The following is an 11,476-nucleotide window of genomic DNA, read 5'->3' on the forward strand; positions in this document are numbered from 1 at the left end:
GATTAATCACAGCCTGAACATGGAGCCAAGATACTAGTGTAGATTAACATTCCAGTGTAGAATTCAGCAAAATCCAGTCTGTCAATTCCGTTAAATGGCTGTCTGTGGAGGATATTGGACAATAGCTTTTAAACTGTGTGGGAAAGGAATATATCCTATGTTTGAAATGTTTTGGACATTAAATGAACCTCCCTTTTTCTTCTTCTCTGTGTGGTTGTTTCTGACATGACAAATAATTACATCAGTCATTGACAGGATGATTTTAATCTTAACCTCTCTCCTCTCTCTCTCCCTTCTCTCTCCTCTCTCTCTCCGTTCCTTTCCCTCCTCTCTCTCTCCCTTCCGTCCTCTCCTCTCTCCCGTCCTCTCCTCTCTCTCTCTCCGTTTCTTTCCCTCTCTCTCTCTCCGTTCCTTTCCCTCCTCTCTCTCTCCCTTCCGTCCTCTCCTCTCTCCTGTCCTCTCCTCTCTCTCTCTCCGTTTCTTTCCCTCTCTCTCTCTCCGTTTCTTTCCCTCCTCTCTCCTCTCTCTCTCCCTTCCTTCCCCTCTCTCTCTCCGTTCCTTTCCCTTCTCTCTCCTCTCTCTCTCTCCCGTCCTCTCCTCTCTCTCTCTCCCTTCCTTCCCCTCTCTCTCTCCCTTCCTTCCCCTCTCTCTCTCCGTTCCTTTCCCTCCTCTCTCCTCTCTCTCTCTCCCTTCCGTCCTCTCCTCTCCCGTCCTCTCCTCTCTCCCTTCCTCTCCTCTCTGTCTCCACAGCGGTGGCGTATGGTAGCTGGGTCTGACATGATGCCCGGTCAGATCCCTGACCCTTCCCTGACGGCCGGCTCCTTGCCCAGCCTGGGCCTGCTGGCCGGCATATCTGCCACCACGCTCACCGACCAGCTCAAACTGGCACAGGACTTCAGGAACCTGGGCGCTATGTTGTCACCGCTGCATATCCTGGGACGGCTGGGCAAGAGGCCGCTCACTGCTATCAAGGGAGAGGTGAGGAGGAGGAGGTGGAGGAAGAGAAGGATGAAGAGGAGGAACGGTGGTGGATGTTGATATTTTCGAGGGATGCCATGTTTTTATTAGATTTTTTATGATCGACTGATGTTTAGATGTTGTCAGCCTGTCCAACGTTTAGCTCCACCAAGTGGCCAATTTCAGAAGTTGTTTAGATGTTACACAACTTAATTAAAGGTCCAATGCAGCCATTTCTATCTTAATATCAAATCCTTTCTGGGGAGCAATTAAGTACCTTACTGTGATTGTTTTCAATAAAAATGGTAAAACAAAAGAAACAGAACTTGCTTCTTAGCAAAGAGCCATTTCTCAAGCAAGACTTTGCAAGGACTGTCTGGGAGTGGTCTGAGTGGGGAGGTGAAAACTGAAAACTAGCTGTTATTGGAAGAGAGGTTTGGAACTCCCTTTCTTATTGGTCTATTGCCTAATTTACTACATGGTGATGTCACCATGGAAAGGCCAAAACTCCATCTCACCAAAACAGGCTGAAATTTCAGGCGGTCTTTTCAAACTGCTCTTACACTAAAAGTGCATTTTACACAATTTCACAATATTATTCCAACCTCATAGTGTGGAAATATATAAATAGACAGTGGTGCAAAAAAATATTTTGTCAGCCACCAATTGTGCAAGTTCTCCCACTTAAAAAGATGAGAGAGGCCTGTAATTTTCATCATAGGTACACTTCAACTATGACAGACAAAATGAGAAAAAAAATCCTGAAAATCACATTGTAAGATTTTTAATGAATTTATTTGCAAATTATGGTGGAAAAAAAGTATTTGGTCACCTACAAACAAGCAAGATTTCTGCCTCTCACAGATCTGTAACTTCTTCTTTAAGAGGCTCCTCTGTCCTCCACTCGTTACCTGTATTAATGGCACCTGTTTGAACTTGTTATCAGTATAAAAGACACCTGTCCACAACCTCAAACAGTCACACTCCAAACTCCACTATGGCCAAGACCAAAGAGCTGTCAAAGGACACCAGAAACAAAATTGTAGACCTGCACCAGGCTGGGAAGACTGAATCTGCAATAGGTAAGCAGCTTGGTTTGAAGAAATCAACTGTGGGAGCAATTATTAGGAAATGGAAGACATACAAGACCCCTGATAATCTCCCTCGATCTGGGGCTCCACGCAAGATCTCACCCCGTGGGGTCAAAATGATCACAAGAACGGTGAGCAAAAATCCCAGAACCACACGGGGGGACCTAGTGAATGACCTGCAGAGAGCTGGGACCAAAGTAACAAAGCCTACCATCAGTAACACACTACGCCGCCAATGACTCAAATCCTGCAGTGCCAGACGTGTCCCCCTGCTTAAGCCAGTACATGTCCAGGCCCGTCTGAAGTTTGCTAGAGAGCATTTGGATGATCCAGAAGAAGATTGGGAGAATGTCATATGGTCAGATGAAACCAAAATATCACTTTTTGGTAAAAACTCAACTCGTCGTGTTTGGAGGACAAAGAATGCTGAGTTGCATCCAAAGAACACCATACCTACTGTGAAGCATGGGGGCGGAAACATCATCCTTTGGGGCTGTTTTTCTGCAAAGGGACCAGGACGACTGATCCGTGTAAAGGCAAGAATGAATGGGGCCATGTATCGTGAGATTTTGAGTGAAAACCTCCTTCCATCAGCAAGGGCATTGAAGATGAAACGCGGCTGGGTCTTTCAGCATGACAATGATCCCAAACACACCGCCCGGGCAACGAAGCTGTGGCTTCGTAAGAAGCATTTTAAGGCCCTGGAGTGGCCTAGCCAGTCTCCAGATCTCAACCCCATAGAAAATCTTTGGAGGGTATGAAAGTCTGTGTTGCCCAGAACAGCCCCAAAACGTCACTGCTCCAGAGGAGATCTGCATGGAGGAATGGGCCAAAATACCAGCAACAGTGTGTGAAAACCTTGTGAAGACTTACAGAAAACGTTTGACCTCTGTCATTGCCAACAAAGGGTATATAACAAAGTATTGAGAAACTTTTGTTATTGACCAAATACTTATTTTCCACCATAATTTGCAAATAAATTCATAAAAAATCCTACAATGTGATTTTCTGGATTTTTTCCCCCTAATTTTGTCTGTCACAGTTGAACTGTACCTATGATGAAAATTTCAGGCCTCTCATCTTTTTAAGTGGGAGAACTTGCACAATTGGTGGCTGACTAAATACTTTTTTGCTCCACTGTATATAAAACACAGGAAAATCCTGTTTTTCACTCCACTGGGCCTTTAATCATTTCAATCTGGGTTCTCTGAAACTATTCACTTTTGCCTCCAAGATGGCAAGCACAGGTATGAAGCTGAGACGTTGTTACTTGACATTCACAATAAAACAAACTAGGAGTGAAACAACACTGCATCAGGTGTATAAAATGCAGGAAAGATAGAACCCAAGGTTGGAATAACTATATTTAATAATATGCAGGCCTTGAATAAGGTCACCATAATCACAATACTTCCTTCTCCTTGCAGATGGACGAGGACGATGAGAGGAGGAGACGGAGGAGAGATAAGAACAAAGTGGCAGCAGCACGATGTCGGAACAAGAAGAAGGAGAGAACAGACTTCCTCCAAAGGGTTAGTCTCTTTTCTTTTTCAAAATGGCGGCAGAGTTCTTTATGTATACTCTGGTGTTCTTTATGTGTACTGTATACTCTGGTGTTCTTTATGTGTACTATATACTCTGGTGTTCTTTATGTATTCTCTGGTGTTCTTTATGTGTACTATATACTCTGGTGTTCTTTATGTATACTCTGGTGTTCTTTATGTGTACTATATACTCTGGTGTTCTTTATGTATACTGTATACTCTGGTGTTCTTTATGTATACTCTGGTGTTCTTTATGTATACTGTATACTCTGGTGTTCTTTATGTATACTGTATACTCTGGTGTTCTTTATGTATACTCTGGTGTTCTTTATGTGTACTATATACTCTGGTGTTCTTTATGTATACTGTATACTCTGGTGTTCTTTATGTATACTCTGGTGTTCTTTATGTGTACTGTATACTCTGGTGTTCTTTATGTATACTGTATACTCTGGTGTTCTTTATGTATACTCTGGTGTTCTTTATGTATACTATATACTCTGGTGTTCTTTATGTGTACTGTATACTCTGGTGTTCTTTATGTGTACTGTATACTCTGGTGTTCTTTTTGTGTACTGTATACTCTGGTGTTCTTTATGTGTACTCTGGTGTTCTTTATGTGTACTATTTACTCTGGTGTTCTTTATGTGTACTGTATACTCTGGTGTTCCTTATGTGTACTGTATACTCTGGTGTTCTTTATGTGTACTATATACTCTGGTGTTCTTTATGTGTACTATATACTCTGGTGTTCTTTATGTATACTCTGGTGTTCTTTATGTGTACTGTATACTCTGGTGTTCTTTATGTGTACTGTATACTCTGGTGTTCTTTATGTGTACTGTATACTCTGGTGTTCTTTATGTGTACTCTGGTGTTCTTTATGTGTACTGTATACTCTGGTGTTCTTTATGTATTCTCTGGTGTTCTTTATGTGTACTGTATACTCTGGTGTTCTTTATGTGTACTGTATTCTCTGGTGTTCTTTATGTGTACTGTATACTCTGGTGTTCTTTATGTGTACTCTGGTGTTCTTTATGTATACTCTGGTGTTCTTTATGTATTCTCTGGTGTTCTTTATGTGTACTGTATACTCTGGTGTTCTTTATGTGTACTCTGGTGTTCTTTATGTGTACTGTATACTCTGGTGTTCTTTATGTGTACTGTATACTCTGGTGTTCTTTATGTGTACTGTATACTCTGGTGTTCTTTGTACTGTACTCTGTTTATTATTCTCTGGTGTTCTTTATGTGTACTGTATACTCTGGTGTTCTTTATGTGTACTGTATACTCTGGTGTTCTTTATGTATACTCTGGTGTTCTTTATGTATACTCTGGTGTTCTTTATGTGTACTGTATACTCTGGTGTTCTTTATGTGTACTCTGGTGTTCTTTATGTATTCTCTGGTGTTCTTTATGTGTACTGTATACTCTGGTGTTCTTTATGTGTACTGTATACTCTGGTGTTCTTTATGTGTACTGTATACTCTGGTGTTCTTTATGTGTACTGTATACTCTGGTGTTCTTTATGTATTCTCTGGTGTTCTTTATGTATACTCTGGTGTTCTTTATGTGTACTCTGGTGTTCTTTATGTGTACTCTGGTGTTCTTTATGTGTACTCTGGTGTTCTTTATGTGTACTGTATACTCTGGTGTTCTTTATGTATTCTCTGGTGTTCTTTATGTGTACTATATACTCTGGTGTTCTTTATGTGTACTATATACTCTGGTGTTCTTTATGTGTACTGTATACTCTGGTGTTCCTTATGTGTACTATATACTCTGGTGTTCTTTATGTATACTCTGGTGTTCTTTATGTGTACTATATACTCTGGTGTTCCTTATGTGTACTATATACTCTGGTGTTCTTTATGTGTACTGTATACTCTGGTGTTCTTTATGTGTACTGTATACTCTGGTGTTCTTTATGTGTACTGTATACTCTGGTGTTCTTTATGTGTACTGTATACTCTGGTGTTCTTTATGTGTACTGTATACTCTGGTGTTCTTTATGTGTACTGTATACTCTGGTGTTCTTTATGTATTCTCTGGTGTTCTTTATGTGTACTGTATACTCTGGTGTTCTTTATGTATTCTCTGGTGTTCTTTATGTGTACTGTATACTCTGGTGTTCTTTATATATACTATATACTCTGGTGTTCTTTGCAAATTGGCTGTAGAATCTAGAATAGATTGTATGGTTACTTCTAAATCATTTGTGAAGAATCTACGTCGTGTTTATAAAGACGTGATGAGTGCTCTCTGTCATAGTCAAGGTCGGGAAGGTTACTTTCTAAATGTAATCCAATACAGTTACTAGTTACCTGTCAAATTATAAATCGGTAACATAACTTTTGGATTACCCAAAGTAATCTGATTACTTTCAGATACTTTTAAATTACTTTCAAGAAGCATTAGAAGAAGACACAAAATGTATATTACCAATTGAACAACATTTATTGCAGGATAAATCAATGCTGTCGTGTACATAGCTGGCCATACATATATGTTGCATTTTACTTTATGGGTTATGTAGACTTATTCTAACCCATCGCTTTCTACTGCAGATAATAATATGCTTAGGCTAGATCTTTACATTTAAACAATAAAGTCTGTCAGATTTCTAGTCATTCTAATTTATTTAATACTCCTTCGATCTTCAAGAATAGGACTTGGAAATATAGATTAGCTTGAGCATAATTAGCCAACTCTGTTGTTTATGATTGCGTTGTCATGGAGGACTGATTGGGCTCATTGCGTCCAGTTGAAAAAAAGAACTCTGGTCTTGGAATGGCATATTGTGAGCACTACTGAAAAATGCTATTTGCATGTTGCATTTTCTATAGGTCTATTGTTTACTTATTTTGTTGGTGACACATTAAATATCTTGATCATTTGCATCTGTTTAAGTCTGTCAAAAGTGTCTGTCAAAAGTCTGTTAGGTGTATGGATTTTCAATAAAAGTCCCACTCGTGGTCTTCTCAAATGAAACTTGTTTTTGACAGTATGGAGCCCAAATAGCACAGAGGAGTTTAGAAGGGAGGAACTCCCTCAAACTTTTATTCCGTAGGCTGGGATCCACATAATGCAGCTGTTATTCTATAGGCTGGGATCCACATAATGGAGCTGTTATTCTATAGGCTGGGATCCACACTATGCAGCTGTTATTCTATAGGCTGGGATCCACATAATGCAGCTGTTATTCCATAGGCTGGGATCCACATAATGGAGCTGTTATTCTATAGGCTGGGATCCACATAATGGAGCTGTTATTCTATAGGCTGGGATCCTCATAATGCAGCTGTTATTCTATAGGCTGGGATCCTCATAATGCAGCTGTTATTCTATAGGCTGGGATCCACACTATGCAGCTGTTGCAAGAGCCCCTTTTTCACTGGCTGTCCACTGGTCGCAAAAACCAATGAGTGATCGGCAGCTTAAACTTCTTCAATTCCACCACCCGTGAGGCGCAAAACGATAAAATGACCGAGTAGCAGTGTGATTCACACCAATATAGATATCGACAGTAATAGATAAATGACCGAGTAGCAGTGTGATTCACATCAATATAGATATCGACAGTAATAGATAAATGACCGAGTAGCAGTGTGATTCACATCAATATAGATATCAACAGTAATAGATAAATGACAGAGTAGTTAAATAAAGGTAAAAATAAATAAAAACTTCATCCATTTTTTTCAACACTGATTTGAGAAAACAGAAAAGTGTCACAAAGGTTTTTTTTCTCGCAAACATCCCTTTTTTCTGAATTTAAAAGTAATAGTCTCGTTTTTCAAAAGTATATTTCTAATGCTGTTAAAGTAATGGATGACAGTTTTAATGCTGGTAAAGTAATGGATGACAGTTTTAATGCTGTTAAAGTAATGGATGACAGTTTTAATGCTGGTAAAGTAATGGATGACAGTTTTAATGCTGTTAAAGTAATGGATGACAGTTTTAATGCTGGTAAAGTAATGGATGACAGTTTTAATGCTGGTAAAGTAATGGATGACAGTTTTAATGCTGTTAAAGTAATGGATGACAGTTTTAATGCTGGTAAAGTAATGGATGACAGTTTTAATGCTGGTAAAGTAATGGATGACAGTTTTAATGCTGTTAAAGTAATGGATGACCGTTTTAATGCTGGTAAAGTAATGGATGACAGTTTTAATGCTGGTAAAGTAATGGATGACAGTTTTAATGCTGGTAAAGTAATGGATGACAGTTTTAATGCTGTTAAAGTAATGGATGACCGTTTTAATGCTGGTAAAATAATGGATGACAGTTTTAATGCTGGTAAAGTAATGGATGACAGTTTTAATGCTGGTAAAGTAATGGATGACAGTTTTAATGCTGTTAAAGTAATGGATGACAGTTTTAATGCTGGTAAAGTAATGGATGACAGTTTTAATGCTGGTAAAGTAATGGATGACAGTTTTAATGCTGTTAAAGTAATGGATGACAGTTTTAATGCTGTTAAAGTAATGGATGACAGTTTTAATGCTGTTAAAGTAATGGATGACAGTTTTAATGCTGGTAAAGTAACAGATTACAAAGTTAATAAAAAAATATATATGTTACATGTAACCCATTACACCCCAGTCCTGCTTATAGTTTGTTTAAAGTGGGACCTCGGGTCATTATTATTGTAAAAGAGAAAGTGTTCTCAATGTGTTACCTGGTTAAATAAAGGCTAAATCAATGACCTAACAGTATACCCCCCTCCCCTCTCTGTCCTCCCTGTAGGAGTCGGAGCGTCTGGAGGTAGTGAACTCCGACCTAAAGGCCCAAATCGAAGAGCTGAGGATGGAGAGACAGCAGCTAATGGTGATGCTCAACCTCCACCGCCCCACCTGCATCGTCCGCACCGACAGCGTCAAGACCCCTGAGAGCGAGGCCAACCCCCTGCTCGAACTCCTGGCCGCCGAAAAGCTGGAGGCCTCTAAGTGAAACCACAGAGGAAAAGTGAAACCGAAGGGCGGGAACGAAGGAAGGAATCCGACCACAAGAAAAACAACTGTCGTCAAAGATGACGAAAGATTCAAAAAAATCACCTGATGCTTTTGTTGTTGAAGCACTTAATGTACTGTGTGTTGAGCGCCAAGCTGGAGACTCAAGTCTGCCTTTGCCCAAAACACCCGGGGTTGTTAGGGTTCCGTTGCCTCGGTAACACCTCGGTAACGTTACCCGATTGGGTTCCGAGGGAAGAGGGAGGAGCCTAAATGCCCAACCCAGTTATCTCTGCGTCATAATAAGTGTTTTTGTTTTTAAACCAAGTCAGTGCCACACCGTTTGTTTACTGCAACCAACCACCATTACATTAAGGGACAGATGGAAGAAGATATATTGTGACATATTTATATATCAGATGGAAGAAGATATATTTTGATATATTTATAAATAGTGGAAACTATCGTTTCGGAAGGGGAAACACTAAGATCAATCACTATGGTGCTCTGTTACCGGCACTTACCGACTCTGAGACAAACAAAGAGGTTGTTGTTGTGATATTCTAAACAGGTATAACTGTAGAGGCACACAGGTGTATCCAGCTAGTATACTGTATACCACGTTGAAATACACAGGTGTATCAGGCCAGTATACTGTATACCACGTTGAAATACACAGGTGTATCCAGCCAGTGTACCACGTTGAAATACACAGGTGTATCCAGCCAGTGTACCACGTTGAAATACACAGGTGTAGCCAGCCAGTGTACCACGTTGAAATACACAGGTGTATCCAGCCAGTGTACCACGTTGAAAAACACAGGTGTATCAGGCCAGTATACTGTATACCACGTTGAAATACACAGGTGTATCCAGCCAGTGTACCACGTTGAAATACACAGGTGTATCCAGCCAGTGTACCACGTTGAAATACACAGGTGTATCCAGCCAGTATACTGTATACCACGTTGAAATACACAGGTGTAGCCAGCCAGTGTACCACGTTGAAATACACAGGTGTATCCAGCCAGTATACCACGTTGAAATACACAGGTGTAGCCAGCCAGTGTACCACGTTGAAATACACAGGTGTATCCAGCCAGTGTACCACGTTGAAATACACAGGTGTATCCAGCCAGTATACCACGTTGAAATACACAGGTGTATCCAGCCAGTGTACCACGTTGAAATACACAGGTGTATCCAGCCAGTGTACCACATTGAAATACACAGGTGTATCCAGCCAGTGTACCACGTTGAAATACACAGGTGTATCCAGCCAGTATACCACGTTGAAATACACAGGTGTATCCAGCCAGTGTACCACGTTGAAATACACAGGTGTATCCAGCCAGTGTACCACGTTGAAATACACAGGTGTATCCAGCCAGTATACTGTATACCACGTTGAAATACACAGGTGTAGCCAGCCAGTGTACCACGTTGAAATACACAGGTGTATCCAGCCAGTATACCACGTTGAAATACACAGGTGTAGCCAGCCAGTGTACCACGTTGAAATACACAGGTGTATCCAGCCAGTATACCACGTTGAAATACACAGGTGTATCCAGCCAGTATACCACGTTGAAATACACAGGTGTATCCAGCCAGTGTACCACGTTGAAATACACAGGTGTATCCAGCCAGTATACCACGTTGAAATACACAGGCGTATCCAGCCAGTGTACCACGTTGAAATACACAGGCGTATCCAGCCAGTGTACCACGTTGAAATACACAGGCGTATCCAGCCAGTATACTGTTTACCACGTTGAAATACACAGGTGTATCCAGCCATTATACCACGTTGAAATACACAGGCGTATCCAGCCATTATACCACGTTGAAATACACAGGCGTATCCAGCCAGTGTACCACGTTGAAATACACAGGCGTATCCAGCCAGTGTACCACGTTGAAATACACAGGCGTAGTACTATTCTAGGATTTGTTCATTACCAAGTTGGAACATATTTTTATTGCATATTATAATGCTTGTTGTTGTTGTTGTTGTTGTTGTTGTATATCCTCTGCCTTGACGATGGAAGTATCCGGTTGATCCGATTCGAGGTGACGCTGGCGTCATGAAATAAAAGCACATACATACTTTATGAAATAATGTTTACACTCCTGTTGTTTATTAAAAATAAAATTAAAAAAGGCATTGTTAATTCAAATGTCTGTATTTCAATATACTTATTTTAGACTGTTTTATAAGTGACATATATATTGTGTATGAAAAGCCTTGTAATTGTTGTAATCACTTGATGTGATTTTTGTGTATTTGACATCAGTGTCTCGTTGTATTTTTTTCAATATTAAAAGGACCCAGAGCAGTCAAAAAAACAAGTGATACCTGTGTTTTATATATTTCCACACTATGAGGTTGGAATAATGTTGTTCCAAACCTCTCTGACAATATCAGCTATTTTTCAGTTTTCCCCTCCCCAACTCAAACCACTCCCAGACAGTCATAGCAAAATGATTGCTTGAGAAACTGCTCTTTGCTAAGAAGCAAAACAATTTTTCTTTCTTTTTGGACCACGGTAAGGTGGTCCAAAAATTGTTACCCAGAAATGTTCACATGCCCCTTGCTTTCATAACAACCCACCCACTCCTTTCCACATGCCCAGTACTTTCACCTACTCGCCAATACTCCGCTCACCATATTGGGAGGTAGCTACCTCCTTCTCTAAAAAGTTCTCTACTGGAGATTTGGATATAATGATGAGATACTCTACATGGCCAAAAGTATGTGGACACCTGCTCGTATAACTTCTCATTTCAAAATCATGGGGGCATTAATATGGAATATCCAATTCATCCCAAAGGTGTTCAATTGGGTTGAGCTTAAGGCTCTGTGCAGGCCAGTCAAGTTCTTCCACACCGATCACGACAAACCATTTCCGTCCTGACCTTGCTTTGTGCG

At 40.4% G+C, this 11,476-nt stretch overlaps 1 protein-coding gene across 8 annotated transcripts in view; it reads left to right on the forward strand.

Moving 5' to 3' along the window:
* The window catches only part of LOC109879527 (jun dimerization protein 2-like), a 51,616-nt gene extending 40,722 nt beyond the window's left edge, over positions 1 to 10,894 (forward strand). For 5 of the 8 annotated variants that reach the window (XM_031836767.1, XM_031836766.1, XM_031836763.1 and 2 more), the window contains exons 3-5: positions 751 to 978; positions 3,476 to 3,580; positions 8,342 to 10,894. In XM_031836767.1, coding sequence (XP_031692627.1) covers positions 760 to 978; positions 3,476 to 3,580; positions 8,342 to 8,545 — 528 coding nt within the window. In that variant the 5' untranslated portion in view covers positions 751 to 759 and the 3' untranslated portion in view covers positions 8,546 to 10,894. The remainder of the gene's footprint in view (positions 1 to 750; positions 979 to 3,475; positions 3,581 to 8,341) is intronic. The other 3 variants (XR_004211842.1, XR_004211843.1, XM_031836764.1) reach the window with 3 other exon arrangements.
* The last annotated feature ends 582 nt before the right edge of the window (positions 10,895 to 11,476 follow it).

The sequence above is a fragment of the Oncorhynchus kisutch genome, linkage group LG12 (assembly GCF_002021735.2).
Source record: "Oncorhynchus kisutch isolate 150728-3 linkage group LG12, Okis_V2, whole genome shotgun sequence".
Classification (NCBI taxonomy): Eukaryota; Metazoa; Chordata; class Actinopteri; order Salmoniformes; family Salmonidae; genus Oncorhynchus; species Oncorhynchus kisutch.